This window comes from Electrona antarctica (genome assembly GCF_951216825.1).
Source record: "Electrona antarctica genome assembly, chromosome: 14".
Taxonomy (NCBI): domain Eukaryota; kingdom Metazoa; phylum Chordata; class Actinopteri; order Myctophiformes; family Myctophidae; genus Electrona; species Electrona antarctica.
The window spans coordinates 28,388,748-28,416,616 of record NC_136795.1 but is presented as its reverse complement, the minus strand read 5'-3'; the positions used below and the strand labels follow the sequence as shown (position 1 = coordinate 28,416,616).

At 42.8% G+C, this 27,869-nt stretch overlaps 4 protein-coding genes across 4 annotated transcripts; 2 read left to right on the top strand and 2 right to left on the bottom strand.

The window, feature by feature from the left end:
* Positions 1-1,024: 1,024 nt before the first annotated feature.
* amn (amnion associated transmembrane protein) lies at positions 1,025-2,479 on the top strand (the record flags this gene model as incomplete). The annotated part of the gene is made up of 1 exon (XM_079520322.1): positions 1,025-2,479. The coding sequence occupies one exon, from the start codon at positions 1,025-1,027 to the stop codon at positions 2,477-2,479; it is 1,455 nt and encodes a 484-aa protein (XP_079376448.1).
* Positions 2,480-2,482: 3 nt separating this feature from the next.
* Positions 2,483-6,855, bottom strand: LOC306936710 (tripartite motif-containing protein 16-like protein). The gene is made up of 6 exons (XM_079520321.1): positions 6,320-6,855; positions 5,855-5,950; positions 5,457-5,690; positions 4,534-4,702; positions 3,773-3,859; positions 2,483-3,503 (listed from the first exon to the last, which is right to left on the bottom strand). Exons 1-6 carry the CDS (start codon positions 6,764-6,766, stop codon positions 2,965-2,967), a joined length of 1,572 nt encoding a protein of 523 aa, XP_079376447.1. The 5' UTR covers positions 6,767-6,855; the 3' UTR covers positions 2,483-2,964.
* Positions 6,856-7,978: 1,123 nt separating this feature from the next.
* ush1ga (Usher syndrome 1Ga (autosomal recessive)) lies at positions 7,979-18,400 on the bottom strand. Its single transcript, XM_079519861.1, has 4 exons — positions 18,229-18,400; positions 12,347-12,791; positions 9,666-10,477; positions 7,979-8,771 (listed from the first exon to the last, which is right to left on the bottom strand). Exons 1-4 carry the CDS (start codon positions 18,390-18,392, stop codon positions 8,768-8,770), a joined length of 1,425 nt encoding a protein of 474 aa, XP_079375987.1. The 5' UTR covers positions 18,393-18,400; the 3' UTR covers positions 7,979-8,767.
* Positions 18,401-22,610: 4,210 nt separating this feature from the next.
* Positions 22,611-25,384, top strand: otop2 (otopetrin 2; the record flags this gene model as incomplete). Its single annotated transcript, XM_079520801.1, has 6 exons — positions 22,611-22,974; positions 23,106-23,242; positions 23,356-23,414; positions 23,669-23,814; positions 23,918-24,780; positions 24,891-25,384. 6 exons carry the CDS (start codon positions 22,611-22,613, stop codon positions 25,059-25,061), a joined length of 1,740 nt encoding a protein of 579 aa, XP_079376927.1. The 3' UTR covers positions 25,062-25,384.
* Between the last annotated feature and the right edge of the window lie 2,485 nt (positions 25,385-27,869).

Genomic DNA, 27,869 nt, shown 5'->3' with positions numbered 1-27,869 from the left:
TTTTTGATATTACTCCTCCAGATTCTGTCCACAAATCTCACAAATCGTTACACAGTATCTCTATGGTCATGTGCTCAAGTCGGATCTGTCCGATATTTCATATTCCATCCTAATTGGCTATAATTGGCTTTCACAGTTTGCAAGATTGCCCCGTTTTGAACAAAAGCCTCAAATCATGAACGCAGCATACAATTTACGTGAAATCTTTCACACATTTTCTTACTAGGCTGAGGAATATATCCCACCCTTTTCACATTGGCCTGTTATAGCGCCACCAACAGGTTGATTTTTGCAAAACACATTTTTGGAACAAAATGCCTCAAATCATCCAATTGCCATCAAAGGCTCCTAAACATTACTCCTAAACATTTTGCCAAACATCACACACACTCCTATCCTCCTGGTGGAGACCTGTGCCCGGAAGGGCACTTTTTCTAGTTCTTTGTGTGTTTTTGTTTTGTTTTTGGTTGTTCTTGAAATATGAATACATTTTAAGTTGAAAACCCCCCCCCCCAATAATGTAGATAAACTCAGACATAATTTGTAGTTATTATTTTACATAACTAGGGGAGAACTATAAGCACTTGAAGCTGCAATCAGGAATACATCAAATGTTATGACAAATCTCTATGGTACAGAAAGTTAATACGATATAACTAGCACATGTTGGAGCTGCTCTCTCTACTTTTCATTGAGTTGCCCCTGCTTGACTGTGCTCATGTGGTCAATATCTCCCACGGAAAAGCAAGAACAGCTTCTTAGCACTGCAGTGAAGCTGGTCCCACAACCTACTTTGAATCACGGGTGGACATGAAATTTACAAACAGCAGCTTTAAAAAACCTTGCTTGCTGTGCACTGTTGTGGAAAAGGTAAATCTTTTACCGGTGACCTGGCTAATAAAGCTGAGTGTTTGACAGACCTCATCAACTTTACACTAAAGAAACCTGTGTGCACTCGTGATGGTCACAAGCATGGAAACAAAGGTCACATTAACTTTCCTTCAGTCAGCCAGAAACACTCAAGATGCTGAAAATGCCAGACATGCTCCTTCTCCTCTGCCTTTTTGGGGCAACTGATGCCTTGTACAAGCAGTGGATCCCTGATACAAACTATGAGAACAGTGCCAACTGGGATACAGGGTTTGTTCCATGCGCCAAGAATGGAGTTCACTTCTTAGCCCAGACAAAAGTCTCTATCTATGTGGAGACTATTCACTCTGTACTTGCGCTGAGGTTGCCACTTGATGGTGAATTCATCTTGAACTCGAAGGCTGGATTTTACATGGGGGGCAGTCAGGAGGAACCTGGCTGTGGACCGGCTGGCTTAATCAAGTTCAACGTCTCCGAAAATGTTAAGTGGTTCAACCCAACTCTGTGGCAGGTGGCCGCATCGCTGGATGACTTGGAGAAGAGACGTTTCCTGTTCGCTGTCCATGAGGAGACAGTCCCCTGCCAGTATGATGATGTGGTGTTCAAAGCTAAATCGTCATTCAGAGTGGATACTACGTCCAACTACGCTTCCATCCCTGTCCAAACGGTGTCTGTTCTGGGAAAAACATTTAGTAGTGACGATGAGTTCTCCCGATACCTTGGTTCAAACTCTGGTCGATTGCAGTTCCAGGGATCATCAGTTGTCAGTGTGGGAAATCTAGGATGCAGTGATTCGTCTGGCTGTGACTGTGGAAATTCTGCAAAACATGACATGATATGTAGCAGTGTGACAAGTCCAACTGTGACCTGCAAGAAGCCTCTCCAGCCTGCAGGACATTGCCATGCTGTGTGTGGTGCCATTGTCACTGTCTATTATGCAGATGGATTCAACCTGGAAGCTTACAGACAACGGCTGCAGCACCTATTTCTCGTTAAACCATCATACAAATCTATCCAGCTGGGAATGTCCAAGATCTTCAAGTCACAACGACTTATGGGCATCATTCCTTTCGGAAGCTCAGCTGAGATTCAGATTGTGATTCTGGATGGGGAGACCGGTCAGCAGGCAGGTTCGATTGCAGAAGCTCTGGCTCGTGATATTCTGAAGGATGTCCATTCCGAAGGCTCTCACCTGGGCATTGCTGGGGCAGAATTCCAAGCCTCCTCTGGCAGTAGCAGCGACGATAGGCCAGGATCTAGTGCTGGGGTGGCGGTTGGAGCTGTGTTTGGGGTTCTAATTGTATTGACACTCATCGTCGTCATGGTCATTCTGGTTCGGAAGGGGGTTGTCCACGTGCCAAAGGTTGTCATGCCCTCAATGCCGTCACTACCATCGCTGAGCAGGTTTCAAAATAATAGTGATGTTGGGGACCTTGGCGGACCTCTCGACCGTGGCTTTGAAAATCCAATGTTTGACAAGCCCACGCTGATGCCTGCTGAGTCCACTCTCTACACAACTGAAGCTAATCATGCAATCTCCATGACTCAGTCAGGTGTGCACTTTGTAAACCCAGTTTATGATGACAATGAAACAGATTTCAATGCCTGACACTTGCTGCAGTGCACAGATGTCACTGATTTCAGGAATACCTTGACGTTTTATTGAAGAAATAATCATTTCTTGATCTCTTTATGACTTTATGACCCATAACTTTATCATTTATTTTATAGACATGATTGCTTGATGTACTTGTGGGACAAATAAAGTAGTTGCATTTCTGATACTATACTTTAACCAGATGAGTGAAACTGTAACCTTTTCAATTAGTCTACAACTGCTTAAATTGTTGGATAATTTACACAGGCACCAATACATAAGAATAAATAGCAATTGCCTTTACTTCATCAACAATATAAAAAAGGAAATATTAATGTTGTAAAAAAAACTCTTAAAAAGTTGTAACAAAAAACTATCCATATGCTCAGAGTCAATATCTTCTACTGGATATAAAACGTGTATTTACAAATCTTCCATGGTGGCATATTATGGTTGTATGACATGCAGCTAAGGACAAAGAGGATCATTAACATTAACTATGTTGTTGTAGAGATTAGAGAAACCATGTTGTCCTTCTTTGAGAGCCAGACAGTGGCATACAGGGGCTCCATGAAATGAGCCTTGTATTCATGAAGCAGAGTCATTGTCCCAGTCACATTATAGAAGGCAACTGAGCCTGCTTCAAAGTCAATGTATAACCCGACCCTTGTGATCTCAGTGACTTCCAACGGTGTCTCGACACCAGCATGCCAAGCGGAGAAACCTCGCCGGTTTCTCCCCAGACACCAGGAAAAATCATTCCCAGTGATGCAGCTGCTGCTCTGCTCTAGCTTTCGGTCAATGCTCTTGTAGGTGACGCCCACGTGCGCCCCTTCCCCGACCAGCTCTACTTCTATATAGCGTCTCCCCAGGTAGAGGCTCTCTGAGGTCATGGCCTGCCGCCAGTACTCAAAACGAGCAGGGTTGTCCGGATAGCTGTGCTGCCAGGGGCTCGTGTTTGTCACCTTTCTGTTGTCCTCTGTCAGTCGCAGGAAGTGATGGGCGGTGTCTGGGTCAAAGGTCAAACGGCTTTTATCTGCAGTGGAAAAACTTTCTGTCATGCAAAGAAACCTTGTATCTCCATATTTCATGATTCGTTCCCACAATACAATTTTTTAAATGCCCTATTTTATACTATCATATGACAGTGTTGCAAAATGCAGTGAAAATAGCTGATGATCATGCAATGCGTAAGTGGTTAAGTCTGTTTGTAAATTTTATAAAATATTTAACCAATGAAAGTATTAAGTAGACTTATTTGGCAAAGAATATTCAAAAGTGATGAATTATTTGATTGCCCCTTACATTTCAAAAAGTCCTCCCGTGTGTCAGGGTGTGGCAGGGATGAAGGCTGAGATTCTGTCGTTGGGGCATTGATGATGGTTTTAATACCTAATGTACACATAAAAGACAGATTACTCTTCATATACAACCAACACTTTTGGAATTGGAAAAATAAGATTGCAGGAACCAGCTGGAGAATTTACAGAATGGCAGGCATATCATGGTTCCGTAATCCACAATGACCTAGATTGGGATCAACTTCATTTGCAGTTTTCTGATCTGGTATAATTAGCAGATCCTACAAGATGGTCTGTGCTCTAAAAAACTATTCTCCGCTGAAACCAGAGGCATTATAGTGGTAAGGCCTACCCATAAACGTCAAATCGTATGAATCCAACACGTTGCTCAAAGTACTTCATGGAATACTTCGCTTAGTATGTCCCTAACCCTATAGAGGCATTAAAAACACTTGTCACGTCTTTCCAGTCTAGTTTCAGCCTTTTATTTGTGTAAGGTCCAGGAAGTTGCCTGCTTCTCTGCATGCGTGATGCGTTTTCATCTCTTGCAGTCTTGAGACGTCTTGTGTATGGTGTTTTCTTTCAAATACGATCATTTTAAGCCTCCGGTACAATAATTCAACATTTCCCATCTGGAATCACAGGTGCAGGGGAATCCACACATTTCAGCGCAATACCCAAAAGATACAATATACAATACATTTACAATGATTTTTTTACTCATGACTCATAAAAATGGGTCTGTGACTATAGTGTACAACCCACCATTTTTACAGATCTTCAGTTTTTCCATGTAGCAGGAACGGATGTGGTCACACAGCTCCTGTGTGGCGTCTGCCACCACACTGCAGAAGGAGGCCTGGTGGTCCGTGAGGCTGATGTACCAACCAGGCAGACACACATCCACCATTCCTTTTCTCCAATGCGAGTACTTCTACAAGAACAGTGAAAACAACATACAGTAGATGCAATGCATACAGTAACTTGGTGAAGAATCCGGATTTCTTTATATCGTTGCCATCGGGCAGAAGCCTCCTATCTGCATATTCTAACTTTTTGTAAATAAATGCCCTACTTGATCCTACTACAGCAGCGTCACACAAAAGTAGCTGATCCACAAGCTTGTAGAACTGCTACTTGTAATTTTTTTATTTGAATCCTGAAAAATAACAGTTTTGGACATATGAGGTTTCCACCCGACAGAGACAATAGCCGATATTCAGTGATAGAAAACATCTTGTGATTAACCACTTTCACCCTGGCATCCCTATTAAGGCATGTCATCAAGGCAAGATTTTAGAAAGGCTTTGAAACATTTTCAAAAAATGCTCTAAAATAGCAGATGCACAAGCTGGCAATGCATCGCCAGATCATACTGTGACTCTTACATCGCTCACATTGTGACGCACTGTGAGCTTGTAGATCTGCTATTTTGAAACTGTTAGAATAGGCCAGGGCTTAAACTGAGCACTCAGTGGTCATCCACCACTGACTTTTTCCACAAAGCGATCGGGAGGATTTTTCCACAGACATGCCTACGCGCTGTATACACATTCAACACGATAAAACCCAAAATAAACCCAGAGAATGTTGTGTACTCTTTCCCACACATCAGATCATGAGTGTTTTGGGCTTTTCCAAGCACATGCAGTACTGTCACTGTGTATATAGTCGTGTTCCCTTTTCACCTCCAGGAAGTCGACGTCGGTCTTGTTCCTCGCCAGCTTCTCCATGCGTGCAACGGTTTTCTTCAACTCGGCTCTCTTCTGTTCCAGATGTGCCTGTATGCCCTCCGCCTGCCTGAGAGCCCGTCTCCTTTCACACTCCAGCTCCTCCACTACCCCCCTCCTGGCCTCTTCCACAGCTGTCTGCAGCGTGGCAAACTGCTGCTCCACCACACTGAGAATCCCTGCAACAGAAGTCTGAACACTGAAAAAGTCAAGTGACAATATGAAAGCAGCATGTGAGGGTGACAACATGATGTGTCCCTTCTTTAGGCATGTCATTATAGGCACAGATTGTCCCATTTATTTTTCCAAAATATTCAGAAAATGATTTTCTAGTTCAAGGGTTTAAGATACTGTACCTCTATTGCTACATTATTACTTTGAAGTTTGCAAATTGCCTTCTCAGCTGCTGAGATGGTTTTGACAACCTCGGCTTGTTTCTCCTGCAGGTCCATCTACACACAATTGAACACAAACAGAAAGAGATATTAGATCAGGCTGTCAAACAAGAATGTGCGCATTAAAGGAGCGTTTGTGTTCTTTGTGCTAGACATCATCAGCCCTTAAATAGATTGAAAGTCAATCATTACTGATTTAATACTCAGTCATGTGTGTACTGTATGTAGGCTATCTATCGGTCATGTTATTTGTACACGTCATTTGTACACGTGCAGACACACATGAATTAATAGTTTATTTCGGTCTTTAAAGCATATACATAGTTGATTACAACAAACTTTACGTAAAAAAATGTGTGTGTGTGTGTGTGTGTGTGTGTGTGGTGTGTGTGTGTGTGTGTGTGTGCGCGTGTGTGTGTTTATAACCTCAAACTGTCTTCGAGTGTCCCCTACAGATGCAGTCGTGTGCTCCTTGTGCCCCTGGACGTCACACTCCTGGCAGACGCAGCATTCGTCCAGCAGACAGAAGAGATCCAGGGGAAGCCGGTGGACTTCACACGTACGACACTCTATATCAGGAAGGGGCTCCACCAGCCGGTGATTCTGGAATTTGGTTTTCTCCAGGTGGGGTCTGAGATGGGCTCCGCAGTACGACACCAGGCAGGTGAGGCAGGACTTCAGGGCTCTACTGGGGCTCTCGATGCAGGAATCACACAGCACATCTGTGCTCGGCGTGTCCGAGGAACAGGCCACAGATGGGCCTGTGCTGCTGTTTACATCTCCTGTGTCCTCATTTCCTTGGGAGTTGTCTTGGGTTTCAGAGAGCGGTGTGTTCTGTTCCGTGCTCGCTTCGTCTGTACCAGGAGTCTCCATGTCTGAGGGTGATCAGCTATAGTTTCGTGTCAGATCGAGGTGACTCTCACAGAAGCTATGAAGTGGTATAGTATGGGGTTAGAGCTAGACTGTACACATAATCTGCTGGACTCCTTCCTGTCTCTGTACAGACACAAGAAAGGCCTCTTGTGAGCACACAAGGGAAGAATTACGAACCACGCCTAAGAGCACTATATTTGACTCAGCCACGTGACAGCCAGCCTAAAATGTTCTCTTATTTCACTCCACCCCCGCTTCCCCCTGATCTCACCCTCTGTATCCAACCTCATTTAGCTGAAGATAAAAGTTAACCCAGTTCACAGAAGATATGGGGAGGAAATGACTAGTGCACAACACATGACCCAGCCTGGTACAGGAATGAATGAGAGCTCTGTAAGCAACACTGTAAAATCATCAGAGTTAGTTTAACTCAGAGTGTACAAATGCAACCAAATGGACCCGTACGGGTCCATTTGTACACGTTATGATTTCAATGAAAACTAAGTACTGATATGTTTCTGTCTCGTCATTTGCTTTACCTTGACATTTCATAATAACATTTATATTTATGGAAGGATGATAGGAATAGGTCTTGTCTTAGAAGGTGCCATGAATTTGTTTTGAAAATGAGTGTTGAATGTGCATATATATGCTGTAGAGTTCCTGACACATATCCAAGCTGACATTGGGACATGACCTGAGAAAGTGCCAAACAACTTGTAGGGGGAAGCTGACAGTGTTTCCTGTTGATAACTTAGCTACGATGGAATTATCAGAGCCATGGTATTTTCAGACAGTCGCGCTTCCTGACTTCATCTCTTGCGATGCGTAGTGAGCATCAATAATGATTGTGTAATCTGCGTGAGCAGCCGGTACAGGCTGGTTGAGGATGCCAAAACAAGCATTCACTTGGTACAAGCAGGAAATGTAAATAGAAAGATGGATATCCTGGCTTAATGTGAACAGGTAGTGACCAAGACAATACTTTCACTGATCCAAATAGTAATAGTCTGGAAACAGTAAAAACAGGCACATTTGGTTGTTGTTGGTTTGGTTATTAATTATTCTAATAGAATACAGCATTTGAATTAGTAAAATGTATTAAGCAAAAAGTTCACTTTGAAAATATGATTTTCACTTTTTCTGATATAACTTGAGACATTATCATCATATAAAACCCTATAGGGCATGAACTGGACAGGCACAATACAATACCTTCACATGCCATATTTTATGTATTGTAAATTATGTATTTCACATAGTAAGTACTGTACATTTACACAAAGAGAATTCAAGACATGTCTCTACATAAAATTGGCCAAGTTTGACAGCGAGCCAAGCTTCCTTTGACCTGGCTTACTGTATGTAAACATGTACAGACAAATGAAAATAAATGGATATTGGTACAATGCCAGGCCAAAGCTATTTCCTAGAATGTTTGACAGAAGCAATTGTTGAGCTCATTGTTAAACAATGTATCAATAAATTATTTAAAAAAACTAAACAAATTTAAGCAAATGCACTGGCACAAGGAACACAGGCACAAAGGGGTGGTACCCCACAGGGGCAAATGTTTAAAGGGACACAGACCCCCAAATCTATGTTAATTATGCCACATGGCATACAAAGACCCTGCACCACTACATTGAACTCTCACAATATGCATTCAGTTCATTCATTCGTGCATGCATGCATTCATGTAGTGCAGGAGGCCCTATAGCCCTAACCCTACATTCTATGATGCTACGATTGAGACAATACAATACATCTTCATTCTTCAGTGCTTCCCCTGAATCTAACTAGCCTAGTCTAGTCTAGGAGGACAAGAAGACTTTAGCTCAGGCTTCCTCTGGTTTCCATTAAGAACAGCCTTTCTCCCTGGCTTACCACAGCATTACCAGGGAACTGACTGAGGGATGGTACAGTAAGTCACGGAGGTGTCCATTATATTCGCTCCACAGCACGGCAGTGATAAGCGCCCAGCAGGACCATCAGCTAACATCATCTGTATAGTAAAAGTAAAAGAGGTTTGTGAGAATACAAGCATATGAATGTACATATGATGTTTTACATGGGGTGCATATAGACATACTAACAGTCCGAAAACACCGTCGCTCAAGGTGTTAAGGGGGCGGTTACAACTAAACTGTGGCCGGTTAAGACTCACCCGTGGCTCCCGACATGCGTGGCAGGTTAAAACTAACCCATGGCAGGTTAAAACTAACCCATGACTTCCTGTGAGGTTAAGTTTAGGGTTTGAGTTTTGAGTAGGGTGTCGGACTAATGCCTGTCGGACTGTTAGTACATCAGACCAAACACATGCCACTGTTTTAGGGGTGCATGTACCATGTTGCGTATGCCTGAAAAAATCTTGTTTTATGGCAGAGGTAAGCCTGATTTATACCAAAATAGCCAATCGACAAGCCGACAACATGTATGTGCATGCATAAAGTGAGTGGCAAAGTGAGTATAACGTTGTTTAATGCAATCAAAACTTTTCTGTTTGGATGTATGGGCTGTCAAGGCCAGGAAGTTGTTTTTTCGCCACTCAGTAAGCGTTCCCGCATAATTTCCGGGTATGATGATGATGTCACGCGCATACCCTCTACTGTCGGCTCGTAGATCACCTATATTCATCACGCGACACAAGCATAAATTAGGCAATAGAGTAGGCTACGGAACAGTGTGGATCAGCTCCAACTGTGTCTTTATTTAGAAACATTTCTATTTAGACATTTATCTTCATTTGTTTTTCTTTATGAAAAGTGTTGTCTTGTGTCTGTTGGTATTGTGTGAAAATAGAATTGAATGCACTCATGTCAATGTCAAAGCAAATTCCTATGTGTGTATACACAATGGCAAATAAAGGTATCTGAATCTGAAAATCATCAAAACTCACAGTTCTGTATCTTCTATACAGTCTGGGTCCTCAAGAGTCTCCAGACGTCTTTGACAGGCATCCAGGATCTTCTTCCTGGGTCCTAGGGGGATGTGGATGCTCTTGAGATCCTCATCTGAGCACAGCAGCAAAGACTCAAGGTCTATCTTCTCCCTTCTGAAGATGGAGAGGAACTCCGTCATGCTCTGGGTGGCAAGGAAGACCTCCAAGGGGCTTGTCTCGGGTTCGTCATCCCCATCCAGCCCCAGGTCCACGTCGTCCCAGGGCAACTCCTGCACATTCCTCTGCTGCAGGCTGTGTGCGCTGCCGATGCTGTCTTCATCCATGCTAGCGAGGTGCTGTAGCCTGCTGCGCAATCGCACGTTACCGCCGGGCTGATCCGTGTCCACCACACTGGATCCATTCTTGGAACCAATTCCAAACAACCCTCCACTCACGTAGTTCCTCCGAAAAACCATGGTGCCCAGACCCGGCCGGTTGAACAAAGAGTCATGGCCTGAGTCTGTGCTGATCTCAGAGTATTCCACATCGGCTGCGTGGTGAAGGTCTGGCTCGCTCATGGCACGGGATATGGCGTCGTCGTTGTCCCTGGAGAACATGTCGCGGACGTTGCGGCGGCCGCGGCCGTCCTTCGGGTTGACATAAGTGCCTTGCTTGAGGAACATGACGTCATTGCCCAGCTGGAGGCCAGAGAGCGAGCGCACACTCTTCCTTCCGTCTTCATAGATCTTAAACGTCCCGTCGCCACCTTGCTTCCTCTTTTCCAGCTTCTTCTGTATCTTGGTCTTCCCCCTGCTTGTGGCGTGAAGAGTCTGACACGAGAGAAACGACACAGCAATCAGTCACAAGCAGTCACAACTAAAGCATCTCAATGCCGCTGACATGCTGCTGACATAACACTATAAAGTATACATGCATAGTTTAATTATATAGATATTCCAGTGTTATGTTCTTAGCTTACGTAATGTATGATTCATGATAACTACTTTTTATGTATGTATGTATGTATGTATGTAAATCGCTCTGGTTTAAGAGCATCTGCTAAATTCCTAAATTTAGGAATGCCTTTGCCATCCAGTTGCCGTTTACATGCGTGTCTGTCCAGACTCATAATAGTATGTAACTAGAAAAAGTGCCCTTCTGGGCACAGGTCTCCACCAGGAGTGTGTGTGTGTGTGTGTGTGTGTGAGACACGGCTTGGCCTGTTGTAGCACCACCATGAGGCTGATTTGAAAACTGGCATTTCTTCCTCAGCCTAGTGGGAATATGCATGCACAGTTTCACCGTAATCGGACGCTGCGTTGAGTAGTTGTGGCGATTTGTACAAAACGGGTACAAAGCGGGCTACTCCTGAAAAGTTTAGAAGCCAATCGTAGGCAATGAAGGTGGATTATGAGAAATCAAACAAACCCGTCTTGATCACATGACTATGGAGAGCATGTGTACCGATTTGTGTGAAATTTGGATAACATCTGAAGGAGTAATATTAGAAAATGTGTTTTACATATGTCGGCCTCCTGGTGGCGCTATAAAGAGCAGATGTGAAATATTCCAGGCAAAGGTTTTTCCTTGGCCTCTAGGGAGTTGGCATACAAAGTTATCCACAAATCCGTGCAGTTGGAGGTAAAAACACTTTTCGGCCAGTTATAGCGCCACCATGAGGCTGAGTTGAAAATGTTCACATGGCATTTCTTCCTCGGCCTAGTGGGAATGTGCGTGCGCAATTTCACGGAAATCACACGATGTGTTCATGATTTGCAGCATTTTGTTTGAAACTGAGCACTCCTGCAAACTTTGGAAGCCAATCTTAGCCAATCAGGATGGAGTCTGAGAAATCTGAAAGACCCGTTTCGTTGAATGGCTCTAGAGAGACTGTGTACCAATTTGCGTGATGTTTGGACAAAATCTGTAGGTGTACTGTCCAAAAACTTGTTTTGCACAAAGCGGCCTCCTGGTGGCGCTACAACAGGCCGTTCTGGAAATTTTGGGGCAGAGGTTCATCGTTGGCATCCAGGGAGTGTGTGTGCGAAATTTGGCATCGACCGGGTTAACGATGCCGGAGATTAGCTGTTCACAGACGGACGGACGGACGGACACACGGACGGACGGACACACGGACACACGGACGGACGGACGGAGTGCAAAACATACTCTCTCCCCATGCCTTCGGCCTGGTGGAGACAATGAAGACTTCAAAGTAATGTAATCACTTAAGTCGTAACCTATATACTTTGTCGTATGACAAATAGTGGAAATAGCCGATCTACAAGCTCACAAAGTGTCGCAATGCCACACTTGAGCTCGCAGTTTAAGATATTTTTTTAAATGTTTGAAAGTATTTGAAATGTTTTAAAAATAGGACAAATCTCCTAAATGTCATGAAAATTGTCGTATATAACGACATGCCCAAAATAGGCCCTTTTGAAAGCAGTTAAACGCGTTTTGTTAGGTCACAGTGTCCATTACCTTTGACCACCTATTGCTAATCAGTTCATCCTTAAGGCTAAGTGGACAGTTTTTTCCTGAGGGCCTCCCTGAGACATTGTTTGGCAAGGTTGGAATGGACAGACATACATATGGACAACCCAAAAACATTATGCCTCTGGACACGGCTGTCAGCTGGCGGAGGCATAAAAATGTTTTACAATTTAAAGAGAGGTGAGAGGTGGAACAAAACTGACCTGAGAATATGGCACGTTCATCGTAGCGGCATTGAGATGCTGCAGCTTGCGGCTCACAGAGCTGCTAGTGTAGCTGGAGTAGCTCATGGCGTCCGATACGGAGGCCTCCTTGTGGTACTCACGCTCCATGCGCTTGTGGTGCTTCCTCTGCAGCTTGACACACTCTTTGATTCGCCTCTCGGCTTCGCGGAACGCCCGGTCCTTCAGCTTGCTGATGAGCTTGGGGTTCAGGGCGCTCTGCTTTGCCGCAATGTTGTCCAGGTAGCGGACGCAGTCCATGTGGTTCTTGGTGGCGGCCATGTCCAACGGCGTGTGGTAGTCGTTGTCCAGGCACCATATGTTGGCACCGAAAGACACCAGGAAGGACAGGCAGTTCTGGTGTCCATTGGCAGCTGCCAGGTGGAGTGGTGTGTTCCCCCATATGTCACACTTGTCAGGGTTCCCTCTGTGTGACATGAGGAAGCAGAGGTCAAACAACATTGTCTACATACTTATTTAATAAAGTTATACAACAAATATACAACATTTGTTGCGAAAGGCAAAACCCATCACAAATCAGTGATCCATATAGGCCTGTTGATTGATTGAAATATTTATTAACAGTTTGCAGAATTACAGTACATTTCAAGCACAAACTCAATACAAAGACTGTTAACTGTGAGTGGACGACCCAATTAAGCATTACACTTGTTTACAAGAGGGTCCACCATGTTCAATTCATCAAAACATTTAGAGACGTACAAATAGACACTTCTATATAGTCAAAGAACAGAACAGGAGTTCATCATAAAGGAGGTAAAAGGAAAAAGGGGGGGGGGGGGGGGGGGGGTGCGGTGGGGGGGGATTCAGATTTTACGGGGGCCAGTTTCGAATTGCAACCGTCCGTAGGTGCCCTTTGAGAGCGGTTTTGAAGGAGTCAAGGGATTCGCATGATTCAATGACTGTTGGTAGGGCGTTCCACATTTTGGTGACATAAGAGCGAAAAGAATTGAGTCCCTTGTTTGTGCCGAATCTGGGTTGTACATGGTTCGTTGCACTCCCTCTGGTGTTGTGGGTGTGGATATGGGTATCTTGGTGGTGTATCGAATCTTGTGGACCAGACCCATTGCAAGATGCTGTACTCTGCCGTCGACCCTAAGCCATTCCAGCCTGTCAAAGTGGGCAGGGGTGAGGTGGGTTCGCCAAGTAGGAGCCTGACCAGTTTGTTTTGGGAAGTCTGGAGCCTTTGAGGTGCTGTGGTACCAGGAGGTGCATGCATAGTCAAAGAAACCTTGTACGAGGGCTCCTGTTAAGGTCTTCAAGGTGTTATTGTTGACCAGTGAGGAGATCCTGTAAAGGAATCTTGTTCTTTGGTTGACTTTTTTTATTACGTTGGTGGCCATTTTATCACCGGAAAGATTAGCCTCCAGGATGGAACCTAGGTAGGTAATTTCATCTTTACGTGTGATAACATTGTCACCCACTCTAACCAAGAAGCCATTTGCCTTGCTGAGATTACTATTAGATCCAAAGAGAATGGATTCAGTTTTTCCCAGGAGTAAAGATAGTTTGTTATCAGCGAGCCAGGTGCAGATTCTACCTGTTCCAAAGGCTAATTGTTAGCTTGGTGCAACATGAGCCAGTATATATAGCAGTCCACACATCACCCATTGATGAAACACCCGTTTTATCCCCAGCTTTATTAATAATAAACAATCAGTAACACTAATCACTAAATTGCTTTCATGCATCAGGAAAATACAGAAGTCAGAAGGCACAAATTACTCTAAATGGCACAGAACTGCTGATAGACAGAAGGGCCGTTTGACCTTACAAACGGTATTACTATTATTGTTAACTGTTGTTATCTGGATCCCACATACATTTATTCACATCCACTGTTGGCCAACAGCCCATGACCTAAGGGTTACCTCTTTTTGTGTTGCTGCTGGCCTGAAATATGACCACAGGATTGTCAGCTCTGACAACTACACTAGCTGTATCCATTTTCAGTGGTGGTTGCACTTTGTCGTCCGACGGTGTCCCGTGCCAAAAGAATAGCTCATCTACAAGCTCACAACACGTCGCATCATGACGCATTGTGAGCTTGTAGATCAACTATTGCCAGTGCGCAACACTGATGTACAACAGAGCATAAATTAGGCATGACTCAGAAGCACAACCGAACCGTACACAAGTGGTGATGTCATGATGAATTCCTAGCAATGTCGTGGCACACTGTACATAGCTGGTATTGAGGAGGGAAGTCAAGTGTGTGGATCACATTTCTGTGACAGAATATAAGACTATATGCAAGCCTACAGTTGTTTCCTTGCTTCCACATGTTGTACTGTTCCATGCTGTAAATCAGTGGAATAGCATTGTGGAACAATGCTAATGCACGCATTGTTCCACAATGCTATTCCACTGATTTACAGCGTCTCCTGACACTGTAAATTGTAGGCAACAGTTTAAAATGTAGATGTTATAAAGTATTATATAACAGTGGGTCAGGGGTAGAGTTGCCGGTTGGGAACGGGAAGGTTCCCAATTCGAACCCGGGCTCCCCCTGAGTTCATGTCGAAGTGTCCTTGACCAAGACTCTGAACCCTTAATTTCTCCTGATGAGCAGGTTGGTGCCTTGCATGGTTTCCTCCGCCATCTGTGTATGAATGTGTGTGTGAATGGGTGAATGTAATGCACAATCTATATAAAGCGCCTTGGATAAAGGCGCTATATAAATGCACCATTTTCCATTATGCAATGTATATGATAATATTATTGCAGCCTATCATTAGGAAAGCAATTGTTAGCAAAGTTTATAGACCTATGCATTTTTACCTTTCAGAAAATGAATGTGTTATATACATGTATACCTACATAGCATCAGCACTCCATTAGAGCTGTGCAGAGACTATTCAATATTTTATGGGCTCCAGGTGAAGCCATTACAGAAGCCTGTGATATATTATTGATATGGATAACACTGCCGGGTTTTCACAGGGAACGTGTGCCATGCTAGCCCCACCAGAGCAACGATTAGCACCCTCTTGCCTGCCGACCCTGATTTCACCCCTTGGAAGTTGGGACCTTTGGCCTGCACTGGGCCGGTAGCCAAAACACTGAATCGGGCACATTTGGTTACATTTGCATCCATTGTAGCCTCTCAGAACTCTGCCTTCAACAACTTTGTCTCCTAATCCCCTTGAGGGAGGTGGATATTCTTATTCTTGTCATAAGGAGCCAGTTGCACCACCTCACACTAAGTCCAAACTTAGCCTAGTTATACATAAAATGTCTTTAAGTTTAAAGTCAAGGCTTATGCATTAAAGCCATTTAAGCTATAACTAGGCTAAGTTTGAATTTAGTGTGAGGTACGTGGTGCAACCCCCTACAGTTGTATAAAATAAATATACTAAACAGCATTTAGTATTAAGTTAAGTAAGTCTTTGGTTTATTCTCTTACCAATGACAATATTTAATTTCCACAACACTAATACCCAATATATGCTCTGTACAATTTACAAGCTCAAAGTATAAACCAGGCTTAAGACCTGGTGGCCCAGATAAATATTATGAAGGTTTTCTATGGTGATGGATTATATGTATCATATATTCTGTGAATTCAATGTGTGAAATATGAGCACTTTGTAAACAACAATTATCAGCAATTATCAGCATTTATGGCTGTGAAACGATGAGATAAATAAGGCACAGTGGCGCCACGATGGTGCCATTGCGGGGGAGCATGTTGTCACGCCCGGTGTTTGTGTTGTGAACTCTGCCACAGCAAAACACGCGTATGCATTCTAGGTATATACTGTGTACTCCTGCCAGCACCATTGATGTTACAACTGTAGTTGGTCCCTAAGTGCTGCTCTGTGGCTGCTGAGGATGGGTTAAATGCTAGGACAGATTTCCCCAAGGGGACAATAAACCAAAATCAAATCACATGTAGGTTAAAATACTTAAAATGAAAATGTTATAAGTTCAAAATCACCCTTAAATTCTATAAACTTAATTGACATGGGTCCTAGGGCTCTATAATTGGTCCGCTTCTTTTTTCCATCTACACCAAATCGCTTTGTCAAAAATAGCAGCTTGAGAAGCTCACAACGCATCATGTTAGGGTGCACGCTAGCGTGCATGTATATAACAGAAGCACACTTAGCACAAAGTTAGTTTCAATTTCCTTTTTCTTTCTTTTTAAGTACTGATCGCATAGTAAATTCCGACTCATCCAAATTTTCTTCTTCTTTTTTTTTTTCTATCAAAGATGTCACTGAGAACAGTACAGAGCCTTGCACACATGCCTCTCCTATATCATTCTGTTGTTTCATTTGAAATTCCCTTGACAGACTTATGTTTCTGTTCTATATGTAATGCAATATATCTGCCAAGTGCATCATGTTGAATCCATAAAGTTGTCATTCGGCCTTAAACTTATCATTATTTCCCTGGGGTTGGCTCCTGAAAGAATATGACACAATATATCCATGTTTACATATAGTACTACGATACATGCCATGTCAGGCTTTATTTGCAGAGGGATTTGCGTTATCGCAAAAAGAATATAGTGTTCTTGGGAAGTACATGTCTTTGATGCTTTATTTACTTTTATTTCGTGGGAAATGAGGGTCTTAAAGTAAACACAGGCCACTGATGCACTACAGACTACAGACATTGCAACAACCTACTTATAGGCAGTGGTGGAAAGCAACAAAATATATTTTATGTGTAGTTAAGTACAATTTTGAGATAATTTGACATTACCTTACATTACCTTCCGTATTTCCATTTTTTGTAGGCCTACTTGACTTATACCTCTACTGCATGACGCATTAGACGCAATACATCTGCTATTTTGGAAAGTTAATTGTCTAAATTTGACAAATGTTTGTACTTTTATTCAGTAGCCTACTTTAAGTGTAAATTTGATGCCAATACCTTTGAACTTTTACTAAAGTAAAATTTTGAATACCGGCCTTTTACTTGCAAAAGGAATGTGAGTAGGCTACTTCCTCCATACAGAGTAGGCTATACTGTATTGTAGGCTACTGTAGGCCATATGTTGCATAACTTGCATTCATGCACTGTGGAAGAATACCGGTATGTTCTATGTGAGATAACAACATAGCCTACAGTAGCCTAATGGCATGGTTGCGTGCACATTGCACTGCAAATGTGCATGCAACCATGCCATTAGGCTACTGTATTGCACACACTGGGCAACAGCCTATAATGAGTCACTCCAATAGCTGTGGTCAATTAAGCCTGTTCATAATGAGGTCCATTTTTCTGGCTGGCAGGCAAACCAGGTCAGCCAGAAAATAAATTAAATGGCTTTTGAGTGGTCCCCATAACTGTCCATATATAGGCACATGCTTTACTTGGAGAAAAAAATGCATGGTAGAAGCAGCATGGTCATAATGATCTAGAATTTAGTGTTGTAAAACTCATTACAAACGAATTCATTATGTAACTTTTAAAAGAGCTATGCAGAAAGGAGCAGAACCGGTTACTAATCCACCACCATACCCTATAAGGCACAATTTTGAGACACTCCCCTAGCTGAACCTGATGATCTCTGCACAAATGTCAGTAATGTTGTGGTAGTGGTTGTTTGTTGTGTCTGTCTGTGTTCTTAGTCTGTTCTTGTCACGTCAGAGTCCTACACATTTGACGCCGACTGCGGTGTACTGAGGACTCATCACCTTGGGAAAGGGTGACCTACATTGTCTGTGGTGTATTGTTACAAATAGCACAGCACAGGCGACGTTTCTGATTGCACTAAAAATAATGCAGCACACCCACGTAAGCGGCGTAAGCCTGCTACTTCCCGTTCGTGCATTCATTGCATGATTATGTATTGTGTGAGTGATAGACCTCAAGTTAATACGCACCCCCTGCCAACGATCAGCCGCAGAGCCTCCAGGTTACCGTGATAGGCAGCCCATAACGTTGGTGTCATTCCATCTTCGTCCGGCGCATTAAGATCTCTCCGAGTCGCCTCTTTGAGCAGGTCCAGGTAGCCATCCCGGGCCGCTTTATGGTACCTGTCATTCATGGTACTGACTTAAAGGACGTTCGACCCCATTCCGTCCGGTCATCATCTTCATCTAGCCATGTTGCCCATGTAGCGGGCGGCCACCGACCGTCTGAAATGCTAAACTCCACCACTGCCACACCACAACAAGCGCGTCAACAGATAGTTGCAGAGCGCGTCGTCGGTATCCAGGGACACCGAAGATGCGCGCAGCGCACTGGATAGACAATGGTGCTCCCCCTGGCCAAATCAACCCGTTAATTCTCTGGTGATTAAACAGTACAAAAAAAGCGTAAATATACACACACACATTACATTAGCAAGGATGTTAACATAAAATAATAAAATAACATTATTAGTAGTAGTATTATTAGTATTTTACGAAAAACAATATGCCTACTTTACTGTTCATAAAATAGCCTTTGGAACAATACAAACGCAATTTTAGAGGAAGAGAGAGAATGCAAAACACCCTCAGACAGATTCACAACCCACAGAATGTTGCCTTTCTTGATAGCCCAATGGCCGTTTGAGAGGATCTGCAGCACCTGATTTTCTTTACAAAAATTCGACTTAATTTAATATAAGCCAAAACATCTTTTCATAATGATTTGATATGGGAGTCCATTCTTGCATTCATGGCCTAATGAAATTAAGTCAATTAGGGGTCCATGGCATGAAAATAAATAAATAAACAAAAAATAAATAAATAAATAAGGTAACCCGTTAAAACTAGGAAAGCATCTATGTCATTGTAGATTTTTGCTTTGGCTATTCAAAAATAGCAGATGTACAAGCTCACATTGCGTCACCTCGTGCTGCGCTGCAAGCTTACAATTTAGTACATCTGCTATTTTTAAACATTCTTTTTTAAATAGCAGGCATTTGTAGAATCTGCCTCAGGTCTTCGTCTTAATGGGTTTAAACACCTGAGGGTCCTCATACCCCGTAGGCCAGGACCTAATTGCCTATAGCCTACATTGTTGTAGTATAGTATAGTAGACTGCTTGTAGACATAATTAATACGCCTATACAAAACCTAAGCAACAATGACCACTACGATTTTGACTTCTTTCGACTCAGTCATTAGTGAATGACTTTGATTTCTTCTAGCAGAAGAACCAGGAAAGTTTAGGACATATTAGTATGCTATTTTGGCATAAGTTACTGAATATTCATGAGTCTGAATCCATCTTTTTTTTTTTATATATAAAGTAGACTATTCGCGGTCTACCTAGATCATGATCATCAGTGTTTATGTTCTACATGTTCTGACTGTAAATTCCGCAATCACTATAGGTCTATCTCAGAAACACACATTTCACCCTTTCTCAGATAGTCGAATTATAGTAGGCTATTATAACCAGTAAAACGCCCTGAGGGCGAGAAGCGACCTCAGGTCGTGTGCATGCATCCGCCTGGGTCACTAATAACTTTGGGGCGGGCCCGTCTAGAGTTTGAATGGACAGGTATCAGTCAAAAGGGAGACATCGAAGAGGAAGGACGGATGTGGAAGGATCAACATATGGAATGTCAGAATAGGTCAACAGGTTTGAGGTCAGATGTAGGGTTGCTGGCCGGCTCCATATATGCAGATCTAGGTGATGATCAGTCTTCTCCATGTATCCATGGTTTGATGAGGTCAGTGTCGTGATCTTCATATATGGATACGGCCATATATGGAGCGTCGACCATACATGGTGGTGTGACGTGTCACGAGGTGTGGCTGACAACCATAATGGAGGCGTGATAACAGAATAGTAACTTTAAAACAATATTTCAAAACTATCTCACCATGCCATGTGCTTTTTTAAGCCTTTATTTAACCAGGGTCACAACTCTTTTTCAATGGGCCCTGGGACAATTTTGTCTAATGACTGCAGCTTCACACTCACACAGTTACATAAATGTCAGTAATGGGTTACCTGTAAGCCTTAAAGCTCCATTGTTAACTTCAAGTCCTCCATTGAGAGCTGTCTGAATAGCAGTTACTCAACCATCAACCAGTTGAGTTGTAGGTTCAACCAAACACAGGGCACTCGGTTGAGTTTATCTACACCCATTTCCATTGAGGATCAAGATTCACAATGGAAATACGTTCTAAAGCTTTTTTGTGTTTTATCCTTTTGACAGATTATGTACAAATATATGGTTGTATGCTAAAACATCAATCAACCCTACACTGCAGCTTCAGTGGAGTAGTTGGGTGTTCAGCGACGTTTTCAAGTGCAGGGAGGAGTGAGTCTTGCTCTTTCTCTGCCCCCCCATCTCTCTCAGGGACGCACGCACACAGACACACATTTTTATGTTGTTCCAGGAGGTTGAACTGGGGGTCTATGCGACCACTAGTGTGCACATTACATCTTACAAGGTACAGTCCTCTAACTTTTAAACCACTGATAGTATAATTATTGCACTATTCTCGTGCAATATTTGCTTTGTTTGCAATAATGTGCCCCATATAAGTGTCCATGACACTTTTATGTGTCTGCATGGGACAAAAACAAAAGTGTCTGCAAACAAAGTAGTAAAAGATGCTTCCCTATATTGAAAATAAATACACAAACATAAGCCGTACCTTAGGCATTTTTAATGGCAGTATTAGTTCAAGTATTCCCTTCAAGCCCTATGTTAAAAAGATAAGCCAGTTGAATTTGTTCCACCCGTTTAGAGAATTTCAAACACTTTCACATTTGAGCCACAGCCCACAGCCATGCATTGCTGCAATCACATAGCAAAACAGCAAATCTACTAAATGTATAATGGCAAAATCAAAAATTGGCACATTTAATATTGGTGATACTGTGATTGTAACTGTTGCCAATAAATTGTTCTGTTCTGTTCTGTTCTGTTCTGTTCTGTTCTGTTCTGTTCTGTTCTGTTCTGTTCTGTTCTGTTCTGTTCTGTTCTGACGTGTTTAAACAAATGGAAACTAATAAATTTTTACAACAACTCACATGGCAGTCAATCTGTTAGAAACTTTCATGATGATTATTTTGTACATGGCAGGTAAAAAAATCTATTTTGACAGAATGACATTAATAATGTATTGTATAATATCAAAAAGTTGCTGTCTCTTTGAAAAATAACCGGTTTCTGGTATTTTGGATGTCCCATAAAGAGAGGTGTTCCCTGGAAAAAAGTCTTTTGAACTTTGCATGGATATTTTGTGCAAAACACTCTGTGTGTGGTAATAATATGGTATTGTTCATAACAGATTTATTGACATTTATTGCTCTTTGTACACAAACTCCCATGTAAACCGCAGAGGCAGTGGGTGGATATAAAAGCCACGAAGGCTCAGTTAGACCACCTCTCAGGATTGCACCATATCAGGTAGGCTCAACATTATTCTTTAGGTGTAGTGACAAATTGTTGAATACGGTCATTGTGTTCTCAAATCCTCATTAAACTTTGGTATAGGTAGCCTACATTACCTATTTTCATTGGGATATATGCTAATCAACAGCCAACTTGCCTGGCCTGTTTTTTTTTCTTCTGTTTTTTACATCAGATATGTGGACTTGTCCTTCTGAACGTCTCCAGGTGAAATAACTCTGAGTCTGATGCATTGTGAAGAACAATAGAGCTTTGAATAACTTTGTATTTTTTCACACTGATTAGGCCCACAAGCACTGTTTTAAGCACTGATGAAAAGACTAATTTTAGGTTCATGGTGAGGTCTCACCGGGGCAGTATGTTAATTTAGAAGGAGCCTAAAAAGTGGGAGTAGCTGCTTAACCTGTATATCTCTTAAATACAGCTAGAAACAGCAAAGAGCTCATTTTCTGAAAAAAGATCTCAGAGGGAGACATCATGTGTCCCCATGGTAGTAGGGTGGGTTCGGACAACCCTAGATATCTGACTGAATGTGAATGTCTGACCACGGGTGATCCTTGTGAACCGTGCAGAACCATCCAGGGTTCCGACAACTCTGGATATCTGAATGAATGTGAATGTCTGACCACGGGTGATCCTTGTGAACCGTGTAGAACCATCCAGGGTTCCGACAACTCTGGATATCTGAATAAATGTGAATGTCTGACCACGGGTGATCCTTGTGAACCGTGTAGAACCAGCCAGGGTTCCGACAACTCTGGATATCTGAATGAATGTGAATGTCTGACCACGGGTGATCCTTGTGAACCGTGCAGAACCATCCAGGGTTTCGACAACTCTGGATATCTGAATGAATGTGAATGTCTGACCACCGGTGATCCTTGTGAACCATGCAGGACCATGACGAAAGAAGACAGGGACCAGGAGGATGAGTCCAACGACATCAATGAAGGGGGTGGAGTGGAGAGTTCGAGTGAACCCAACCTCGCTCTCTCCTCCAGCGGAGTCGTGAGAGAGCGGGGCAGCAACTGGGGCTGGCTACTGTCTGGGATCATTTTTCTCAACATTCTGATCCTGGGATGTGCCTTGGTCAGCGGGACCGCCTACAAGTCTGTCAGCGTCGGCGCTGCGGACATGCAAGTCTTCCTCATCATTCTCATGATCCTCACCATCATCTGGATGCTTTTCTATACCTTCTATACATCTCGGAGAAGTCATTCTATTCTTTTCAAGGATGGCCATGCTGGACCTGTCTGGCTCAGGGGTAAGGAATCTACAGTAATAATAGGAAAGCCTCAATATGTTGATGTCTATTTTGAACTGAGCTTCATGACCATCCACATTTATTCAACATTTTCTAAGTCTATCTTCCCCCCTTTCTCTTTTCCTTTCCAGCTGGACTTGTGTTATTTGGTGTCCTTGGTCTCCTAATGGATATTTTTAAGATAGCCAATTATGTTGGCTACCTCCATTGTGATTCTGCAGTCAAAGTGGCCTTTCCTGTAGTGCAAGTTGTGTTCATTGTTGTCCAGGTAAATATGTCATACACAGACAGTTAACAGCACAATATAAGGACAGAATAGAAAACAAATCAATTTGTCTGATGCAATTTGAAAGTTGATATTGTTTTGAAATCACTCTTCAGACATATTTCCTGTGGATCCATGCCAAGGACTGTGTGCAGCTGCAATGGAACTTAACACGGTAAAACTAACCCTCATAAACATGCCTATGGTCTGATAACCCTTGAAATTGTGGTTGTGTGTCTTTTTTGGCATGAATGACCAATTCCCAATATTCGCTTTTGTGTGTGTGTGTGTGTGTGTGTGTGTGTGTGTGTGTGTGTGTGTGTGTGTGTGTGTGTGTGTGTGTGTGTGTGTGATATTTGTTACTGTTACTATCATTAATTCATCAATCAATTCATTCATTAGTACATTTCTCTCTCTCTCTTTTTCTAGCTGTGGGCTGATGCTGATGCTGGGGACAAATTTAGTCCTGTGGATGACAGCAGTCACAGAGGAGTCTGTACACCAGACAGACTATCCAGAAGAAGAATATTCAAACACCTCTAAACTCTCATATAGAGGCATATACATGAACAAAGGTAAAAAAAACAACAACATCATCAATCAAACAAAACTGCCACTGAATATAGTCAACTGTGACCGAATACAAGACATGTCCCTCATGCTGTTGCATCTTTTCAGCGAGCTACGGAGATGACAAGTGCAAGTGCAGCTACTCTGCATGTAAGATCTTCAAGAAGGCCTACTACTACCTGTACCCCTTCAACATCGAGTACTGTCTCTTTGCGTCCTGCATGGCCTATGTCATGTGGAAGAACGTCGGTCGCCTCACAGAGGAGCACAGTCCTCACCATGCCAAGTTCCGCGTGAAGGATACATGCGTTGGGCCCGTTGCAGGGGTTCTTCTGCTAATAGCAGGTCTGGCGACCTTTGTAGTGTATGAGGTGGAAGTGGAACAGGACGACGCCGACAGGAGAGACAATGCACTGATAATGCACTTTGTATATAACATAGTGATAATGATTCTGATGTCTGTCTCGCTTGTGATTGGCTGCGCTGTCTACAGGCTGGACCATAGGGAACACGTGTCAGAGAAGAACCCCACACGCAGTATGGACGTGAGCCTGCTGGTGGGGTGCTCTCTGGGACAGTTCATTATCAGTTACTTCACTATTGTGGCTGTGGTGGGAACAGGAGCCAAAGGCTATTTGAATGGCCTCAACCTGGCCTGGGCTATACTGACTGTGATACAGCTCGGCCTGCAGAACTTCTTCCTTATCCACGGCCTTCACCGCGAGCCCTTCCATGAGCCACAGCCAGTCACTGTATTTTCAAATCCTTATGTGATGCAAGGCATCAAAGAGCTGAGCAACATTGAAGGTTCAGACATGGACACCAAGACCATGCCATGCCACGCCCACACAGCTCACAGTCAGCATGGCCATTCGCATACTGCACACGCCCCGGAACACAAACACAAGCTGAACTGGAAGAGAAGAGTACTGAAGGAAGTCTGTGCCTTTCTGCTGCTTTCCAATATTATCGTGAGTACCGTCTCTCTCATCTTGCCTCTGTAACTATAAATTCACTGTCGTAAGATTCACTGCATAACAAATATATTGTATAAAGCAAATGCATTTGTTTTGATCAACAGCTCTGGATCATACCTGCTTTTGGTGCTCGACCCCAGTTTGACCACGACGTTGAAACCAATTTCTACAATTTCACCTTATGGTCAGCGGTTGTCAACATTGGACTTCCCTTTGGAATCTTCTATCGTATGCACTCAGTTGCCAGTCTCTTTGAGGTGTATGTAATCTCATGAAGTCTGCCTGAGCAATATATAGATTTAACAGTTTGGATATTGTCCAAAGCTGTTTTTTGTAAAAAGTAGTTTTTGTTTTGAAGATAATCTGTTTTATTTTTCTTGATAAGCAGGTTGACAAATATTACTATTGTTGAATCTATGGCATTGTGTATAAGCTACACATGGCATTCACTGGCTCAGGAGGGAGAGCGGCCGGCAGGGAAGGCTCCTCCCGGTTCAATCCCCAGTTCTTCCTGGCTTTGAAGTGTCCTTGAGCGAGACACTGAATCCACAACTGTTCCCGATTGGTGCCTTGCATGGTTGCTTCTGCCATCGGTGTGTAAATATAGTATATATAGGTGAATATGAATATATATAACAGGCATCATAAAGAATGTAACACACAAGCACTTTGGAGAAATGCAGACCATTCTTTGAATGCAAGAAGAGTACAACTATCGTATATTAAAAAAAAGAAAAATAAATTGTATCATCCAGGCATCATAAACCTGTTTTTTGCACTCAGTTTACGCTTTAATATATGCTCAAAATAAAGGTAAACAATAAAAGAATGTAACTTCACAGTCCACTTTCTTTTTTGTAAGTAGCATATTATTTACTATAGTACTACAATTAAGTTTTATTTTTGTTATTGGTGACTCGTCAATTGATTGTAATTATAATGCATTATAAATCATGTGGAAAAATAAAACTATATCTTTCTACCTTTGTCACGTATATAAATATAACTAATATTTTAGTTTAGCAAAGTACAATGTATTTTTTTACATGGAGCACAGTATAATCATGACGTCTGTTGCTACTTTAAATTATTTAATTTACAGTACAAAAATTTATTGGAAAAAATAGGGTTAGATTTAAATCTATTGGGTTCAGTTTAACAGTTTTTACATCAATTTCAAGTGCTCATTCCAGTTTATTTAGAAGCAAATTCTGTCTACCATGATAATAGCAACACCAGGGCTATATGTGGCCCCCGGAGGCTGCGTCAAGGCCCCCTGGGGGCCACAGCAGGCACACCATCGATCCAATCCGCATCAAACTTGGCACAAACACTGTTTAGAAGTCACACCCAAAACATATAAATGACCTACAGTATGGTGTGCTGGATGCAAGTGTGTAGACTAGCCAACAACAACTCGAGACTCCAGATTCGCCCTCCACACCCTCCTGTCCAGTTCACACTTCAAATGATCTCTGCATGTGACCATTGCTCTGATCAGTGCAATATAAGACTGTTTTTGAGTGGTGCAACCACTCCCTTACGGAGCTATGTGTGTGGCTGGGTGGGTAGCTGGCTGGGTGGCTGGGTATGAGCATGAAAACAGCATGGCTGTTTTTCACCACCTGTGCGCACACACACACAAACACACACGCACATATTAACTGTATATATATGATGATTTCGGGTGTGCCAGTACAGTACAGTGACAGTACAGTACAGTAGAGGGTACAGTAGAGGGACCCCCACATGGTAACTGTCATTTCTCTACCGTTTCGGACGTGGGGTGGCTTGCCGGAACCGGGCCGGCACCCTGGCCGTGGTGGTCCTGTGGGTCTGGAACTTCCGGGAACCCCCCAGGGACCCCCACACGGAGTTGCACCACTCACTTCACACCGGTGTGATTTTTTTTCTTTAACTCTCTCCATGTGACAACCATAAGGAAGACCTAAGAGTGCAAGAGGAAGAATGTTGACTCTGTAATTCAATATGTGTGCGTATCTGTGAATTGTGTGTAAAAAACTACTTTATACCTGAATAGCAAGGCTTCCCTCTCTATGTTCTGAGGGTGTTGGCTAATTTACTCTGAGGATGTATGGGAATTAGCTAATTTACTCTGAGGGTAGTTAATTTACTCTGGGGGTGTATGGGAATTAGCTAATTTACTCTGAGGGTGTATATTAGCTCATTTACTCTGAGGATGTATGGGTATTTGCTAATAAATTAGGCTACTACTTGTGTGAGGAGTTTGACACAAGTGTAAGTTAAATAAATTCATTACTAATTTCCTTGCACAACTCCCTTGTTGGCTGGTCAGTTGTCAGGTCTGGTCAAGTCAAGTCAAGTCATCTTTCTTTATAGGCTATAGCACATTTAAAAACAATACCAGTTGTTCCAAAGTGCTTTCCAAACAAGGACCCGATAGTCATAATAAAAGCAAGTTAAAAGCAAGTAACTCACAGACTATAGTGAAACAGAAATAATTCTTATTACTGCCCCTCTCTGGGTTACATTTTCTAATTTCTATGACACTGTTGAACCACTTGATGGCGGTCATGTCAGCGCTTACATCGAGTTCAAGTTTTTTGATTGTGGATCCTGGGCTGACCAATTATTTGTTTACATTGGGACTGGGCGCACGGGTGACTGTTTCATGTAATCAATTCCCAACAGATCTCCAAACCTGTTGTTTTGGGGAGCGCTGGTTTCAGTCCATTCAACCTCCTCTTGTGAGTTGGCTAGTGAGGTGCACCCTAGGAGACATTTATACTTCAAAGCCCAACAGTATTGCGCACAGAGAACAGCTGATATACAAGCTCACATAGCATCGCAGATGCGACTGTTGTGAGCGTAGAGGTCTGCGTGCGCGACACCATCGCAGGACGAAGCATAAATTATACTTGATGGGCTGCAGGTGCGCGTGCAGCCGGTTTTGAGGACAACTGTTTTGAATTGCTATTATTGTTCAAACACAACAGAAACCAAGGATTATATATTTCAAGGGCGAGAGATCACAATAAAAATCCTAATCATTCTTCCTCCACACTGGGAGAAAAACAACATCTGAAAGTTTGATTTACACG